This window comes from Gadus macrocephalus, chromosome 14 (assembly GCF_031168955.1).
Source record: "Gadus macrocephalus chromosome 14, ASM3116895v1".
Classification (NCBI taxonomy): Eukaryota; Metazoa; Chordata; class Actinopteri; order Gadiformes; family Gadidae; genus Gadus; species Gadus macrocephalus.
The window spans coordinates 18,844,924-18,864,334 of record NC_082395.1 but is presented as its reverse complement, the minus strand read 5'-3'; the positions used below and the strand labels follow the sequence as shown (position 1 = coordinate 18,864,334).

Sequence of the window (19,411 nt, the reverse complement as noted above, 5' to 3'; positions counted from 1 at the left end):
CTAATAGAATGTCATTCATTAAAAATAAATAAAATAATAATAATTATAAAAAGGTCAAAATATCACACTTGTTGCTGCACTTTTATTTTCAATCATACCTAATACAATGTGCAGTATCTGCATGCATGGGTTCCTTTGTCAAAAATATTTGGGAATTCCTTTTCGGATCAAATTCTTCATTCCATTAGTGTTTATTAAGGATTTCCGCTCTTCTTGTAATAGACAATAGGCTGGACAATAGGCTGGACTATCAAACGATGAGGGCATTTTTCTTAGATTCACTGTTGACTATACTGCGGTTAATCTTTGAAGTGTAGTTCTCCCCTATAGCATCACTATTCTTGTCTATTGTGTAGCTCACCGTGGCAGTATAGGCTACTTAAAAAGCATAACATAGCATGGCAGGTTGTTAGTGTCTGTATATTGACGCTTGTGTGCGTGTCCTGTCCTACTTGATTCCCACACATTAGCATTCTGAACTTGCGTCGGGCTTGGTCATCATCTGTGTGGAAAAAGTTAATATTAATGTGTTTATCGACATGTGCTAATGGTAACTTATAGCCAGGCCTTTTTTAACACCATTTAAAAAATATTGATTTTTTTTTGGTATCGATTAGGCCTACTTTACATTACATATTACGATACATTGTATTTCAAAGATTGTATTGATTAGTCAGGTGGTAGAAATCTTTGCAGATGGAATTAGATTAGTGTTGTACAATGTTGCTGTGTCAAACTTTTATTTGTGATTGCGCGCTGAGGGAAGGAGGCTGCGCGCGCGCCTGTGTGTCTGGTAAATAAACCAATCAATGTCACTCAAGTACATTCATTAATTCATTAATGGTAGCCTATATGTTCTCTTTTTATGATCGTGTGTGTGTGCCATGCGACTGTAGCGGCTCACTCCGCCTGAGCACCCATGGAGGACAGTCCTTTCCGTCGAGTCAGTTTTATCTGGATTCTGTGTCCGTGCTGTCGCAAGATTCTCGGACATGAGGAGAAGTCAGAATTCTCTTGAGTGACTCTGAAGCTTTGCTCCTGGGCAAATCCTCTCTCTCTATCTCTTACACACACACACGCACACGCACACAAGCGCGCAAAGACACACACAGACGCACGAGCGCGCACAAACAAACTCACAAGCGCGCGCGCACACACACACACACACACACAAACACACATACACTCACACACAACTACTACTCCACCACCACAACGGCTCTCAGGTTCCCTCGCTTTGACAGACGTCATATGGCTTTTAGTTGCGAAACCAATCCATCGCCTGTTAGTTATTAAATGACATTTTACAATCATTGAATCTGGTATTGAAGGTGATTTATGGAGTCACCGCAGGATCCGGCGAACGACCCGGGAACGCGCAGCTGTGAGCCCACTACGCCAGGCATGGACACGCCGGGGAGCCTGGATCCCCGGAACAAGCAAGACCGTAACGCTGGAGCTATCAAAAGACACAACTGTTCCCCTGCCAGCAAAGGTAGGATACTGGCTCTTCTTTGACATCCCATTCATCGCTAAGTGGAGGGTGATCTTGAGATACTGGAAAACTTCAAACGCGTAAGACCGATACATGCATCTGGTGCGATTCCCTTCCGAGCTCATGTCGGATACTCATACATGCTGTATTTCATTCGTATTGAATTTTAACAAGATGTTGGACAGCTTGAGTTACAGAGATCTCTCCCCGCTCAGTGTGCAACCAGAATTGACCTCGCAATCAGATCAAATTGAAGAGCAGAGGGCAGAGTTATGCATCGTCTATCTACTTTTTTATTTTGGAAGCTCAAAGATTCCCACACCTGAGAGTGCACATTTTCAGCAAAAACGGAATCCGTTTCATTCAATGTATCATGCCTCCTTTTTATTAGACAGGGAATAGGCTGGGAACTGCTGCACAACCAAGTGACAGCTGTAGATCAAAGGCGCTGTAGACAAGAAGTAAGAGGTATTATTTTGTTAATTTTTTTTACACCCAAATAGCGTACTCGATCAGTGAGTGAAACTCGCGGTAAGAACATCCGTATGAACTTACATTATTTAAAATCTTAGAGGCTCCCGGCGCCTTTCTGACCAACCAGAGGAGCTCAGGCGTAATGTGTTCGGGGAATCACTCTTATTGGTCAAACAAGAGCAAATGCAAATCTCCACAATAGCAAATAAACGTAGGGACCAAGCAGAGAGGAAGGGAGGGTTTCTTGTTTCAGAATGTTGATTCCACTCTTTTGTGCTTTCTCTCACCCTTACAATTCTCAAATCTTACCTACAGCACCTTTAGGGGCAAATTATGTGTATTTGTTGCGCTAAATAGTATACGCTTAATGCTTGAGAGTAGGAGCTCAGAGGCTGAGTACCATGTTTATACAAGGCTCACACAAAGATGGATGAGGTCAGTGGAGGTGAAAGTTTCAATGTGGCAACTTTATCTGTGTGTGCATTTGTGTGTATGCGTGTTAATGGGTGAAACTTGGTGAGTTTTATGCTTGTCGTCAGATTGGTAAATTACACTATAAGAAGACCGTCTCTTTAGTGAACAGCTGTTCAGATATTGAACAGCCTCCACCTGACCTTTCTTAGCTTGCTATCCAGATATTGGACAGTTATACTGTACTACAAGTGTTACGTCAATGTCAACAATGCATAATCGTAGGGCAAAGTTCACATGCTATTTGGATAGGGTTGCTCAATCATCCAAGGGCATCTGCTGGGGACTGTTGACTTGCCCCTTCCCTGGTACCCTCACCTGCTTAAACTTGGCTACAGTGAGCCACGTTTAAATAGACCTGCTTCCAACACACGCACGTGCACAAGCGCACACACACGTGCACGCACCCACGGACGCACGCACACACACACACACACACACGCACGCACACACTGTATGTGTGTAACCCTAACCCTAACCCTTCTTTCCAGTTTAACTGTAGCTGTCTTCTGCTTTTCCTGCCATGGTGTAGTCTAGACTCAAGTTTACACAGCTCTACTTTCTCTCATTTGAGTTTTAACAGGGTCAGGTTCGTTTTTTATGCCTACAACTTTTGATAATTATTAATAGCGCTATTGGTCGCCATTCCTCTGGTTTGCGTTGGCCGAAGGGATGTTTTTGGACGGCAGTTCCACAGCTTGATTGGCAGCTCCACAGCTTGATTGGCAGCTCAGTGAAGGCCCGCTAGGGGCCAGATGTGGCTTCCAGGTTCTGGATGGAACATAGGTTGAAGGCCTCAAAGGGCTGGATGTTGGCAGGGTCATGTTTCCACTTCATATCTGATGCTATTTTCTGTTCATGTGTGTAATTTTGGGTCATGAATGGCTTGGCTACTTTTAAGAAACTAGAAGGATGAGCTGAAGTTGGTTTTGACGTTAACTCAAACCTTTCTTTACAGTGACTGCTTTAATAAACACCACATGAAACCATCTTTAACAATTTTCTTTCTTTGCTGATGCGTTTCCACGTTTCTGGCAAAACATAAACTCTTGAAGGATTCAATGGAGAGGCTACTTTATGGAGTGCATACAATTCAACACTTGCCCCCAGCATACAACTGGATCTGTATCAAGTCGTTTGTGAGAACATCTTTGTTGTGGTTGGAAAAGGGACCGCATCCCCTCAGATATTTGCATGTCGTGTTATTTTATAGACCATAACCATAAACCATAACAACATAGAACTCATGGAAGGTTTGTTCCAAGTTGCTGCCAGACGTTTTGAACCAGCAAACATCATCAAGGCTGATAAAGTGAAAATATGACCAACTCACTGAGTGCATGCGGAGATCTTCCATAAGATGGTGCGATTCTACTTCAAGGTTGTCGGCAAACACCTTCCTGCATTGTTGTGATGAATCTAAAGCCCGCCGGCCTGATGAGTACGGTTCCACCATGCACTAAGATGTGGGTCTCTGTGGGGCTGTAATGCACTTGGTACAAAGCAGATAACAAGACGTAGCGGAGGTTTAAACTACATCTAGAGGAACTAGATCCTCGGCAGCCCAGTTGCATAATGGATGGTGTTTGTTTCACACAGTGCTTGTCCAGACTCAATGCCATTGAATTTGAATGAGTCTGATGCAATCTTCTGTAAACTAGCCTACAATGTCTTATGGAAAGGTAACAGGATAATAGGTGTCTGTCTGATTTACCCAATCCTTGTCTTCACTACTTCTCTGATGGAAAGTCCTGCGATGTAATTGGCTGGCTCAGTTTTCTTTTTCCAGCTGAATATTTTAGTTGATGTCCCAATGATTTACTATTTGGCAGTGTGTGTGTGTGTGTGTGTGTGTGTGTGTGTGTGTGTGTGTGTGTGTGTGTGTGTGTGTGTGTGTGTGTGTGTGTGTGTGTGTGTGTGTGTGTGTGTGTGTGTGTGTGTGTGTGTGTGTGTGTGTGTGTGAATACACGTGGCCTCATGTAGACAACGCTAAGCCAATTGGCATGGTTTTTTCATTTTTCAGGGATTTGATTTGATGATGCCAAATGTGTGTGGTGTATAAGTATACAATTAAAAGCATAACATAAGCAAGTAATGTTAAGTCAATCAAGGCAGCTTCTGTTAACTGGCCTTTAATCTTTGATCCGATTCATAAGTTCACACTAGGCCTTTGCTTTGGCCCCCGATGCGATCCGATGTATTTCCAATGAAAGAAGGATGGCGATGTGAAGCGTGCTGAACGGCACTGAAGAAGCGGCCAGGTGGTGTGGATTAAGTTTTTCATTAAATTGCGAGGCACAGCCAATAACAAGGACTGCGCTCTGTCCATGTGAAACCCCTTTTAAAGGTACAAAGAAGAAATAGAATAGACACTTGCGAGTCTGTTTTCCTTTCATCACACAACCTAAACATACACAAAACAGCAGAGACATAATAAAATTATCCACACAGGTTGAAGGGAAATATTGTTGTGATTTGCATTGATCAATTTGTCAATGTGCTAAAAAAGATTATGTGACTCAATTAAACAATTATATTTTAGATCAGCAGCGTAATGTTATCTCCTGTGGCCCCCCCACAGGGAGGGGGTCTGGGCCCCCCCCACAGGGAGGGGGTCTGGGCCCTTTCACAATGCACACCTACTTGTTTGTATTAGCTTGCTGGGACCCATGACATGGCCAACCTTTCTAGAGGTCTTTTTTTTTTTTTTTACGTGGTAATGTGTAATGATTGTCGACATAGTAATTGATACCATTCTGTCACTGTTCCTAAAATAAGACCATCATTTTGAGACAACATAGAAGTCCTATGTCTATACTGCCAGACAGTTTGTGAAAGTTTCCAGACAGCGAGGTGTGTGTCTGTGTGTGCATAATGCTATAATGCTCCTGAGAAGTTTATTTTCACCAACAGAAAGTAGTTTCAATCCAAGTAGGAGGATAGGAAGAGGGAGGTGGCCCTGTATACATGCAGTTTCGGCTGACGTCTACCAGGTGAATATGATGATCTTGATTGGATATGTACTGCAGGTCTGCATTGAGGCGTACCAGCTCACAGACCATGAACTGTCGGGGATAGACCACCCCCTCGATTTCGCCAGCACATGAGGAGGGTTTGAGGACCTGGGTACTAGAGACTCCTCAACAAATGTACATACCTCCAGGGCAGAATCTGCCGTAGGATTACGAGTGCTTGTCACAAGCCTAGAGACATTCTCATCGAAGTCTCTCCAGATGGCATTCCAGATGGCACAAGCTGGGTAGAGCTCCCTTCTTTGCGGCTGCTTTCTGCTCTACTCCCTCAGCCTACTGGTTGTCAACCTCGCTGCAGAAATGCAGAGGCGTTGATAGGCCTTATCAGGGGCTCTGTCCCACCGGAAGGCTTTTCTCTTGAACATGGGGTCCAGTGCTGCTGCCTCCAAGAGAAGAACTTGGAGTCTGTGGGACATCTGTCTGCAAATGTTGTCCACCAATTCCTTCACAGGCTCTGAGGTTTCCAGCAACTGAGGTTCATGGCCTCATCACAAAGAAGGTTCAGATTCTTGGACCCTTAAAGTTATACGCAGGCCTATTTCATATGCCACATCGCTTATTATACACTCTTCAACTATGAAGGAACAATAAATGTATCACAAAGATGGCATGGGCCGTAACCATGGGGATAACACGCCTCCTTCTTTGCTAGGACTGGTACCCTAAACCCAACATTTGCTGTTTTTTAAGACAAACATGTCTTGAAATATAAATGAAGGAATTTTTAAAAATGCCTTGGCATGCGCCGTATTCACAGCTCTCAGGTACCACACTTCACTGTTGTGTGCAAAAGTTGTTTGAATAGTCCTCCAGCCTCCAGGGTCTCTTGTCCTATTCTAAATGTTGATCTAGCTGGGCTATCTGATCCTGGATCACAAGTGACTTTCAAATCAAAGATCGGATTTGATTGAGAGTAGGGTTATAACCTCTGGGACCAGTTGACCCAGTTCAACTTCTCTCCCTCTTAGTCTCCTGACGCAAGGTTGATAATCCTGAAAGCCTCCGACAAGGAAAATCTGTGTTTTCGTTTAAAGTATGTCATTTAGGGCAGGTTATACTTCTTAATAAGTCATAAGAATTAATCTCGTTCCAAATGCAAACTGTCGCCAATTATTTTTTTGGGGTGTTTCGGGTCCCAGGTTAAATTTGGGTAGGATTAAAAGTGGATTTGCCGATGTCAGCAAACTCTCAAACAAAACTCCCTGTTGAATGATGAACAAACCAATCAAATGCAATGAAACATTTTTGGTTCTGCATATAAATAATTATATATATTCAAACCACTCCATCTCGTAACCATGCAGCACGGATGTTTGGCAAATAGTATTAGCAAAAGAATTTATGGCAAAACCATCAAAAAGATTCATACTCTGAAAACGAGAATTACAATACATGGACAGCCTTGAAGCTCAGCAAATGATTTAAAATACACCGATTAGTAGTGGAGACTATCTTTAGAATATGATGATATAGCAACTAACCATGACAAATTTAATTGAAATGATTCATTGCTTGTCGTTTTTTATTCAGTAATCTATTCATTTCAAATATAGCATATGGACCATAAAGCACTTAATTTCAACATCATATTTAATTTTTTGATATGTTCGCACTGGTTGTCAGAGGCTTTGAACAATGAGCGCTGAAAAAAGTCTGGGTTTATGTTTATAAACCTCTCCGTTCATTTTTCGATTTCCAAGGGGCGTCACCATCGGACGCAGACCAAAGTGCCGCTTGACGCAATTGGATGGTCCTACAACCAATCACAGCAACGAAACAGGTGACAGGTGCAGCACTGAGCGACAAAAAATAACATCTTTCTTCTCAAAAAAAGCTTTTAGCGCAGGTATTTGTTCTTCTCTTACTGTACGTTCACACCAAAAGCTATAAAGCGTTTCGCGCGATAAACGCCCATTCACTTTCTACATGCGCAATAAAGCGATAAAATGCGTGAACGACAGCTTTAAAGCTGTAAAGCTGTAAATGAGAGTTGAAAACGGCTCAACTCTATGCAAATGAGCTAGTAGCGTTTCGGCCTTAAATGACCGCCAGCCAATCGGAATGTAGATATCTCTCGCCGGCGTGGGTCCCGGTAAACATACGCGCAAGAAAGATATGAGCTGTAAATATTTTGGACAGCGTTGCGTTTTGAGCTATTCTGCGATTTTGTTAGTGAAGTTAGTGAAAACACACCGTCAAGTTTTTTAATACTATCTCGATGACGGAATCAGCGGCAGTCATATTTGTATTTGTTGTGAAAATGCCTCCCTCATCCTATTCATCCCGCCAATGTTAGAAAAACGGTTGTGATTGGTTGGTCTATCTCGTGGCAGTCCTGGGCAGAAATCTTTTTGAATGGGAGGAGAGGAGACCCAGACCTTATCTGCAGAGCAAATGAAACCTTGGCTCGGGGGATTCGTCTTGTTCCCAACGAAGCAACAAAAAGGTAGTAGAAGATGAAAGGGAAACGGATGTTCAGATGGATTTGTAGATGGGTCGGTTGGAGAAGTTAAAGATAAGATGGAGAGGACAGGGAAAGGAAATCGCCTCATTTCCATCCGCCCACAGCCCTGAGGGAGGATCCCAAACTGATCCAGCTAACCAAAGAAATTCCACCATGATTAGCAAGTTGTTAATAGGGGCTATCTTGAAGCCACTGCCAGGAGATATGCTACCTTGCATTGGATATTGAATTCGACAGCATCTCTAAATATGGGGAATGTTGTACATGACGGGTGGCCGGCAGCAATCCAGGCACTGGTTAATTATCTTAATAGTTCATTAATCATGACAGCATGATGGCAGTTTGACGACTCGCTGTGTTGTACACTCTGCAGGAACTATGTTTTATAACTAGAACCACACATTTATAAATAACTCTTAGGGGGGAAAAGTGAAAAGAAAATAGTTTCTCTTTCCAGACACGTTTTCAAAGGTGTTACACTTAAGATAGCTGAAATACTTGTCAGAGTGTTGGGGAGGGAGGACGCATTATTCTGATGCCTCATGTATCGTGGTTTCGGGGCCTAGACTTGTTGCATTACTATATAATGTAACAAGTAGGCCTACATGTATGTACAGATTTATAACATTCAATACATTGACTCATTGTGCGATACAAAGAAAATTGCATCGATGACCGATGTGACTATATGATTCTCTGTGACTATATGACTATATGAATATTTCTTTCTCGTGACATGCTGACTCCTCTGCCAGGAGAGCTTTATTCCGATTTTCACCAAGTAGGAGTTTTTCTACCTTTTTGGGATTGGGAAATGTGGAATTTTCTTTGTAAATTTGGTGATGAAGTTGTTTTTGATTTCATTACATTTTGTTCAGTTTATGAGGAAGCGAGATTCTCTCTCTATTTCTCCTCCTTCACATTGAGTAAAATTTTTTTTATTTCTTGGTTGGTTTCTATGACGACCAGTTTCAACAGCCAGTTTATGGCCCTAAGGGGTAAGGGTTATTTTATTATTGTTAAGTACGGAGCCCATTCAAATTTCAAAAGAGTTTCTCCCATACGATCTTTAGCAACATGTTCACTGCTTTGGTATGAATTATCTTTTAGATTTTTATAATTAGAGGGGATATGCAATTTGAATAAGTGTTTCCTCATGCAGTAAAATGCCCTCCAAGCCTTTTCTGCTAAAGCAACAATAGCCTTGTTGAGGTTTCCCGAGGCACTCATTTTAAGGCCACGGTATGTGTACTCTTTTCAAATCAACCTCACACACGCGCATACCAGACATCTCAATTTAAAAATAAAACAAACAGTGTAGGCATTTGACCAGATTGTACATATATAAAGACAAACATCATGTGTCATCCTGATATGTACGTGATGCATAATGTTTTCCCTCATTCATTAAAAGCAGGCGCAAATACACGCGCGCACACACACACACACACACACACACACACACACACACACACACACACACACACACACACACACACACACACACACACACACACACACACACACACACACACACACACACACACACACACACACACACACACACACACACACAGAGACACACACACACACACACACAGAGACACACACACACACACACACACACAGAGACACACGCACACACACACACACACACCCCCTTCTTCTTGCAACCAGCATGGAGGAAGTCAGGGTTATAGATTTGTAACAATGAAGGTGACAGAGGAGCCACTGCTGTCACTGAACGATGATTTATTAATAGGCCTCCTGCTCTGATGTCCGTAGTATGCTGCTTCTCAGTCCACACGCACACACACGCACACACGCACGCACGCACGCACGCACGCACGCAGCAGCCGTGATGGATGGTAGTATCATGCGGTATAAAACAACACGGGCTGTGCCCCTGCCGTGGAGGACGGGGATGGGAGTAGGTTGGGGATCCCTCCGCTCCATCAGGAGAATGCTTTGCTCCTCTGGTGTCTGCAGACTCAGGGATATCCACGTCAGCAGGGAGAGGGTTTCATACGGGTCAAACCAGGCAGGGAGTTCACTGGGACTGGGCAATGCTGTGCAACTATTGGGCTTGGTCTGGGGAAGCTGCTGTCAGTTTCTTCAGCACAAGAGGCGTGATCAACGGGCCTGGTTCAAATGACTCTGTACGCAATTGGCTGCTTGCCGTCGCTTCCCTGTCGTCAATGTGTTAAACCAGCCAATAGCGTGCCAGGGGGAAGAGCCAGCTTGGTGATTGGCTCCCGGAAAAGAGTATCGAAAGCAGAAAGAAATGTATTGCTCCTCTCTAGACCCTTCTGCAGGGCGAATTCAAATCGCCGACTGAATGGGCTGGGGCTACCCAGTCTAGTGCAACTCACATCTCTCTGATGTTCCTCATCATCGTCCTCTTTAGTACATTTTAAGGAGATACTTTACTGTGTTTCTTTTTTTCTGTTCTAAACTGGGGTAGTTTGAGTTCTGTTATTTCATTTCTAGCTGTTGTTCGTTAAATCCATCTCTCCAGCTGATGAAAGCGTTTTTTCCCAGTGTAATGTCATGCATCTTTTACGTCTGAGATTTCCAGCTTTTTACGTTCAGAAAATAATGACCTGATGTCTCCCTTCCCCCTGGGTGGTGGGTTACTGGTTACTTCCTGTTTCCCCTGTGATGACATCATCAAAGTATGCATAAAATGTACAACATCTACTCAGTCAAGCCCCTAACTACACACTCACATGCACACACGCACACACACACCCACACGCGCACACACACAGGCACACACACGCACGCACGCACGCACACACGCACACATTCACACACTTATTCTCTGATGTCTTAGATTCATGCTGCTGTTTGAGCTCTGCTTCTTTCTGTTATCTCTCTCTCCCTCCATATCTTGTCTCCAGCTTCTTGTAGCTGTGGTGCCAGTGGACCTTGTTTCAAGAAGTCTCTGTGTCCCTGTGTTCAAAGATATCTGTCCCTGTGTTCAACTTATCTGTCCCTGTGTCAACATATCTCTGTGTCCCTCTTTGTTCATCATTCTACAATAAGGGTTCCCATGTGGTTGGCGTGACACTCTGCAGATTCTTATTAATTGGCATTGTGCTACTGCTATAGCTTCTGCTACATCAGCAACAGCTCCCAGTTGCCGTTAAGTATTCACTCTTTAAGCACAGGTCTTCCTGATTATTAAAACCTTTCTTACTTTGGCCACTTATATTTCTTATGCCCCGAAGAGGAGACCTGAAACAAATCAAATGTTAATGTCTGACAAGTCGTACAGCGCACAGTCACATTAAAATGAATGGGCTGACAAAAGTCTGCATTTAGCTCATGCTACTGATTAAGAGGACAAGGGTGCATAGAACTTAACAATATTAAGACATAATCCAGAGAGAAAGATCTGTGTCTTTGAGGTTTGTGAAGTAGGAATGGATGTTTCTGAGGTTGGCTTTTTGTGCTTGATGATAGAATGATGAGTGCCATCCATCTCTAGAGGTGTCTCATGATTGGTTATAAGAAAGGACATTAGCCAATACATGAGAGCCCAGAGACAGAAAGGTTAATGACAAAGAGATTGGAACTATAATGATTTATTTCTGTACTTTCTGGATCACTATGACCTTTTTTGTAATATTATAGGATTATCTTGTGAACAAACGGGATGTTTCAGATCTAGATGTAGGGCTACCCTTCACTATTTCGACTGAAGATGGCTTTTAAGCCACAGTGTTCGAGCAACAACCTTGCCCAAGGGCACAAAGAAGCAGAGTTTGATAGAGAAAGTAGTCAAGCAGTAACCGCTTTATTCTAGATGAAGCCGTCAGAACAAAGTGGGGGAAAAGCTACTTGAGCATTTAAACATTCTTACGATAAATGTTGAATCGCGTGGGAGTCGGGTACAGTGCCAAAGGAGTGGCAAACCGGGGTGGTGGTTCCCCTGTTCAAAAAGGGGGACCAGAGAGTGTGTGCCAATTACCGGGGTATCACACTTCTCAGCCTCCCTGGTAAAGTCTACTCCAAGGTGCTGGAAAGGAGGGTTCGGCCGATCGTCGAACCTCAGATTGAAGAGGAACAATGCGGTTTTCGCCCCGGACGTGGAACTACGGACCAGCTCTTCACTCTCGCAAGGATCCTGGAGGGGGCCTGGGAGTATGCCCATCCGGTCTACATGTGTTTTGTGGATCTGGAGAAGGCGTATGACCGGGTCCCCCGGGAGAAACTGTGGGAGGTGCTGCGGGAGTATGGGGTAAGGGGGTCTATCCTCAGGGCCATCCAATCTTTGTACTCCCAAAGCGAGAGCTGTGTTCGTGTTCTCGGCAGCCAGTCAGTTTCGTTCTCAGTGGGTGCTGGTCTCCGCCAGGGCTGCGCCTTGTCACCAATCCTGTTTGTGATATACATGGACAGGATATCGAGGCGTAGTCGTGGTGGGGAGGGGTTGCAGTTCGGTGGTCTGAGGATCTCGTCACTGCTTTTTGCGGATGATGTGGTCCTCATTGGATCATCGGCCTGTGACCTTCAGCACTCACTGGATCGGCTGGCGGCCGAGTGTGAATCGGCTGGGATGAGGATCAGCACCGCTAAATCTGAGGCCATGACTCTTAGCAGGAAACCGGTGGATTGCTTACTCCGGGTAGGAAATGAGTCCTTAGCCCAAGTGAAGGAGTTCAAGTACCTCGGGGTCTTGTTCGCGAGTGAGGGTACTATGGAGCGTGAGATTGGCCGGAGAATCGGAGCAGCGGGGGCGGTATTGCGTTCGCTTTACCGCACCGTTGTAACGAAAAGAGAGCTGAGCCGCAAGGCAAAGCTCTCGATCTACCGGTCGATCTTCGTTCCTATCCTCACCTATGGTCATGAGGGCTGGGTGATGACCGAAAGGACGAGATCGCGGGTACAAGCGGCCGAGATGAGTTTTCTCAGAAGGGTGGCTGGCGTCTCCCTTAGGGATAGGGTGAGAAGCTCAGCCATCCGTGAGGAACTCGGATTAGAGCCGCTGCTCCTTTACTTAGAAAGGAGTCAGCTGAGGTGGTTCGGGCATCTGGTAAGGATGCCCACTGGGCGCCTTCCTTGGGAGGTGTTTCAGGCACGTCCAGTGGGGAGGAGACCTCGGGGAAGACCCAGGACTAGGTGGAGAGATTATATCTCAACACTGGCCTGGGAACGCCTCGGGATCCCCCCGTCAGAGCTGGTCAATGTGGCCCGGGAAAGGGAAGTCTGGGGCCCCCTGCTTGAGCTGCTCCCCCCGCGACCCGACCCCGGATAAGCGGATGACGATGAGGATGACGATGAGGATAAATGTTGGCTAAATGTTTGAAATTAAAACTTTGCTCTTTTCCAAAACTTATTAAGCTGACTTAAAAGGCAAGCAAGGAGTGCTCTCACCAGTTTCAAAGTCTTTCATATAAGTAGATGCAGTATTTTATACAACTGTGCAAACATTAAACAAATACTATTCATAAAATAAATGTGATTATTAGTTAATAGATAATGATTTAAAATAACGATATATATCCGCAGTTGAACTTTGAATAACTAATAATAATCCTAAACATTTTAATATTTTTTAATATGTAATTTAAATATTTATTAATATTATTTAAAAAAATCACAATATTATTTGTTCTAACATGGCAGGGGATGAGGTGCCTTGACCTGTGTCTGCTCATCCAAAAAACTTCCTTCTTGATACAGATCCATCAAAACCCTGAGTGTCGGTCGCACGGCTCAGAGACAGTGATGTTGGTGCATAAACGATGGTGATCACCATGCTTTTTAGGACACTACTACCCTCAGCTTAGTGAGGCGTTCTTTATGTTACTAAATGTCTCGGCTACTGATATATATTGTTTACATATAAATACAAGTCAAAAAAACTATGGTTACTTCTTGTGATAATGAGGAATGCATGTGATTCTTAAAGGAGGCATATTATAGTGTTTAACAACAAGTAGGCCTAAACATAGTATTTGAGTTCCAGAAAACATGTTTTTTAAGCTGTTTGCTGGAAATAGCTTTAAGGAAAAAAAATCGCGCCTACCGCTATTCCCCTCTGTTTCAGTCCCTTCAGAATGCGCTGTTTCTGGTGTCTGTAGCTTTAATGCAAATGAGCTGCTGCCCATTGACCAATGAGCTGTCGGACTGAACCACAGCATGGAGGAGAAGGGATTATTGCCGTTTGTGGACTCCTGGAGCTGTATATCTATTTAATATAATAAAATAATAATAATATTATGTATGGGTATTTATATAATATTATATCTAATATCACGGCAAAAAGCTATATGCGCCTCGGATGATATTATGAATCATAAAGACTGCGTTTGACGTCTCTGGCACTTTCAAGACTCGTAGTGGGGGATATCTCGGCCATGGTTGAGAAGAATTGGGGGAAAGGAACTTTGGCCTTGACTCTCGGAAGTCCATGGACCGAGACATGGAGGAGAAAGGGATTGTACTCCGGGAGCTGAGATGCCGAACTGCCGCCGAGCTCCCCGCGCAGTCCGCAGTCCGGCAGCTCCGCTCCGGGAGTACAATCCCTTCTCCATGTTTCCTCCTCCGGACTGCCACCGAAGCTTCGGCGACAGTCCGGCAGCTCCGGCGGTGCCGCGGGCAGAGAAAGGGATTGTACTCACGGAGCTGAGCTGCCGCCGAGATCCCCCCCGCCGGAGCTGCTCGTCCGCTGGTCCACAAAATCTTAGCTATGCTCTGATTGGAGGGGAGTGGGGAAGTGGGAGGGAGGTAATATTCAACCGTGCCCCCTTCCTACGTAGGAGGCGGCGCCGAAACTGACTCGCTCGTTTGGTAACTGTAGGCGGGGTATATTCAGAAATGCATATCTCACTCAAAAAAATCATGTACAGACTTTTATCAAAATTTGTATGTGTGTTGGAGCACCAGAGACCCAAAAAATCTCCCAGGAAAAGGGTTGTTTTCATAATATGTCAGCTTTAACACCCTATTTTCTAGGCTGTTAGCAATTGTCAGTGATAAGGTGAGTTGATCACTGATGTAGTCCATGAGTCGGAATTCTACATCAAAGGATTCACTGTTTTGTAATTTTTGTGATCATATTGTGTGTGTGTGTGTGTGTGTGTGTGTGTGTGTGTGTGTGTGTGTGTGTGTGTGTGTGTGTGTGTGTGTGTGTGTGTGTGTGTGTGTGTGTGTGCGTGTGTATTTTCCTGGAAGATGTATTGTTGATGGAATGTCGAGGCCTGATGATTTATTTTGAAGTTGTCAAATTTATACAGAATTATACCCAAATACTCCTTAATATTGGGAGATGATGAAATGATGAGTTGTCGCCTGTGACACAGCTGATATACTTGAGGAACAATAGTTCCCCATGTTAATATCAGTTGTGAAGCTGGTTAGCTTCATGCACCACTGGACATCTGGAGCTGGCCTATAAATGTTTCATGAACAGTGTTCTCCATAGGAGCTACGGAGCTCCTATGGAGCGACTGGGGCTGAATATCACAAGCTGCAGATGCCTCAGTGTGGGGGTGTATGTGTGTGGTTCAGTGCATGTATGCATTCATGGTTGGATGGGTCTGGATTCATGGAGGAGCAAGTTAGTAAATCACTGCACATTCTGTTGTGCTCAATGTCATGATTCTGCCTTTATTGAACCACAAACAGAAAATAAATAATACGTTCAACCTCATACAGAAGGATTCGTTCAGTGTACATCAGTTGACTCTGATGAAGGATGGTGTCCCTGCTCAACACCCCATCATTGTTGAATTCAGCAATGCATCTCTCTCAACAGGCAGTGTGTAGTTGGAGACTCCCAATGACTCTGGTGCCCCTCGACACCCTCATTCTCCTGGAGTTGAGTGCAGCTTTTCACAGTGTCAACGACTCAATCCTCCACTCCAGACTTGCACAGCATCTCGGATTCACTGGCACAGCCCTGTCCTGGTCCCACCCGTTCATAACTGACAGACGGCAAACGTGTCACCGTCGATAGCTACAGATCCACCACAGCCCCAGTATCACAAGGAGTCGCCTACTGATCGGCCTGCTGCCCTCTATCATATACACACTGCCTCCTCTACACATGAAAGATGCTCTTGTGAGAAGAGGTGCCACTTGGATGAGTATGTAAAGCTGACTCCGGGGGCGCTATTAGAGGAGACGGCGTAGAGTGAATGATAGTTGGCTCCTCCATCTCTACACTCCAGCCTGCAACCTGAGCTCTGGCGATTGCTGGGCCCCTTCTGGCCTGTCCGCCTCAACGTGGTCAGGCTGGCACTGGCACCACGGGGGGGGGGGGGGGGGAGAGATACCTCAGGCTCGGCCGCCCCATCGGCTCTGGAGCTGCTGCAGACAGATTAGTGAGGCGGACTCTATTACTACAGCTTTTTTCTGTATCCCATTGTAGCTTCAAATTGATTGTGCAGCATATATGGACTTTGTGAAAAGTCTCCACTCACAGGGTCACAGCAGGGATTGATACGCCACATACACCAGTAGCAGCAGGACTGACACACCAGGAACAGCAGGGCACACCAACCACACACACATTAAGGCGTCTCACGGTGTGAACTGCACAGTGTCAGCGAGAGTGCGGAGCTGGAAGCAGGGCTCCTTGTTAGTGCAGAACACAGAGGATTAAAGCCGCCGAATTTAGCTGTCATGAATCCTAATCAGGCTCCTCTACTGTTGGAATCTTGTCAGCTGCTGTTCTCTTTGAAGTTCGTGTGTTGTATCGTGTGTGTGTGTGTGTGTGTGTGTGTGTGTGTGTGTGTGTGTGTGTGTGTGTGTGTGTGTGTGTGTGTGTGTGTGTGTGTGTGTGTGTGTGTGTGTGTGTGTGTGTCTCTGAGTTAGAGGCAGTGTCTAGTGTTAGTCAGTTTTAGGCAGTGTCTAGTGTTAGTCAGTTTTAGGCAGTGTCTAGTGTTAGTGAGTTAGAGGCAGTGTCTAGTGTTAGTGAGTTAGAGGCAGTGTCTAGTGTTAGTGAGTTAGAGGCAGTGTCTAGTGTTGGTGAGTTAGAGGCAGTGTCTAGTGTTAGTGAGTTAGAGGCAGTGTCTATTGTTAGTGAGTTAGAGGCAGTGTCTAGTGTTAGTGAGTTAGAGGCAGTGTCTAGTGTTAGTGAGTTAGAGGCAGTGTCTAGTGTTAGTGAGTTAGAGGCAGTGTCTCGTGTTAGTGAGTTAGAGGCAGTGTCTAGTGTTAGTGAGTTAGAGGCAGTGTCTAGTGTTAGTGAGTTAGAGGCAGTGTCTAGTGTTGGTGAGTTAGAGGCAGTGTCTAGTGTTAGAGGCAGTGTCTAGTGTTGGTGAGTTAGAGGCAGTGTCTAGTGTTAGTGAGTTAGAGGCAGTGTCTCGTGTTAGTGAGTTAGAGGCAGTGTCTAGTGTTGGTGAGTTAGAGGCAGTGTCTACTGTCTAGTGTTAGAGGCAGTGTCTAGTGTTAGTGAGTTAGAGGCAGTGTCTACTGTCTAGTGTTAGAGGCAGTGTCTAGTGTTAGTGAGTTAGAGGCAGTGTCTAGTGTTAGTGAGTTAGAGGCAGTGTCTAGTGTTAGTGAGTTAGAGGCAGTGTCTAGTGTTAGTGAGTTAGAGGCAGTGTCTCGTGTTGGTGAGTTAGAGGCAGTGTCTCGTGTTAGTGAGTTAGAGGCAGTGTCTAGTGTTAGTGAGTTAGAGGCAGTGTCTAGTGTTAGTGAGTTAGAGGCAGTGTCTCGTGTTGGTGAGTTAGAGGCAGTGTCTCGTGTTAGTGAGTTAGAGGCAGTGTCTAGTGTTAGTGAGTTAGAGGCAGTGTCTCGTGTTAGTGAGTTAGAGGCAGTGTCTCGTGTTAGTGAGTTAGAGGCAGTGTCTAGTGTTAGTGAGTTAGAGGCAGTGTCTAGTGTTAGTGAGTTAGAGGCAGTGTCTAGTGTTAGTGAGTTAGAGGCAGTGTCTAGTGTTGGTGAGTTAGAGGCAGTGTCTAGTGTTAGTGAGTTAGAGGCAGTGTCTAGTGTTAGTGAGTTAGAGGCAGTGTCTAGTAGTTTTAGGCAGTGTCTATTGTTAGTGAGTTCTAGCAGTAAACTCCTACAGCTAATCCGCTTAACAAAACTTGTCAATCCATCACAGTGTGCTGCTCAGTGGATAAAGAAGAACGGCAAAAACCTATTTTCCGCCGCGAAACTCACTCCACTAGTGCTGATCTTGTTCTTGTTTAATAGTATTTATTGAGCCTGTTCTTCAATAACTGCACTTATGGCTGTGTTTACTTTACTAACTTTGACATTATCTCTCGTTGCTTCGGGAGACGCCATGACGTTTGTTGTTGTTGTTCCAGCAACAGCCTGTAACAACAGTCCCAGATTGGTCCAGTAACGTCATCAACTACGACACAGTCACTGATTGGCTATGATTACACTGTGATTTGTGGAGATTGACGGCTGGATGTCCCCACTGATCCCTGCAACGAAACAGAATGTCAAATCACGTGATCAGGATGGTCTCAGGCTAATTTCCACAATGCGCGTGGCTGCTCATTGCCAAGGCTTTTGACCATTGAATACCATTTGAAACAGCAAGAACCACATAAAGGCTTCTCTTCCACACAGAGCCATTTGAGAAGTATTTTTTGCAGGGAGTAGAAATCCGAAAACGAATCTGGCCGCTGCATTCCAGGGTCAAGTGTGGTCATAAGACCTGTGTTCCGATCTGGCACAGCCAATCACAAAGTCGCACTGAAAGTGTAGCCTAGGTGTCCTGAGAGTTCACAAGTCTACATTGCTTGTCTGATCAGCTCATCAGATTAGTGTTTGGGGTCGCTTTGGCTCTATCAAAAAGATACAGGCATCAGATTCTGCTGAACTCATACCAGTCTCAAGCAATTACACAAAATAAAGTTTTTTTTTGCAATGTGATTTAATTATATCGTCATACATTTAATTTAAATAGATGTCTCAGTTTCCCGGATTAGGTTCATCCCTTTCATCTATTTTAGGCCCATTTGTTTTGTTGCTGTAATTTAAGCATTGCCGCCTCTTATGTTGCTGTTTTGGCAAGAGAAAACACTGTAATGGGAGTCATCTTCAGCCCTTATATCCCCACACACCAGAACCCAGCTGCTAGGCCATGTTGTCAGGACTTTAACCTAAATGTTGTCCTGCTGTCCGGTATCTATGTGAAATCAATCAATTGTTATCTTTTATTTAATGGGACACATCAGATGAATTGACGCCAACTCACAAATGAATAAACATAAACCCGAAAGACAGAACAGCCAATGACCATCCATTGCCTCATGATTATATATTTTACTCAATGAAAGTAAATAACATGACTGCTGTGATACTCTATACTTGCTGTGTATGTGTGTGGGGGCGTGCGTGCACGTCTATGTTGACTGTAAGCTTGTGTTGAGGGGGAAATAGAGCCGTGTATTGTTGGGTAACGAGTGAGTCCCAACCCTCCTGTCGCTGTGTTCATTGGAACCATCTTGGGATGGCAGCCTGAGGTAAGGAGCGTAAACCGCACAGATAAAACAGGGCGCCCTCTCAGCG

General features: G+C 44.6%; 1 protein-coding gene across 1 annotated transcript in view; it reads left to right on the top strand.

The window, feature by feature from the left end:
* Positions 1–1,184: 1,184 nt before the first annotated feature.
* Positions 1,185–19,411, top strand: part of LOC132472500 (nuclear receptor ROR-alpha A-like) — an 85,252-nt gene continuing 67,025 nt past the window's right edge. The window contains exon 1 of the mRNA XM_060072133.1: positions 1,185–1,495. Within this exon, the coding sequence (XP_059928116.1) occupies positions 1,339–1,495 (157 nt within the window). The 5' untranslated portion in view covers positions 1,185–1,338. The remainder of the gene's footprint in view (positions 1,496–19,411) is intronic.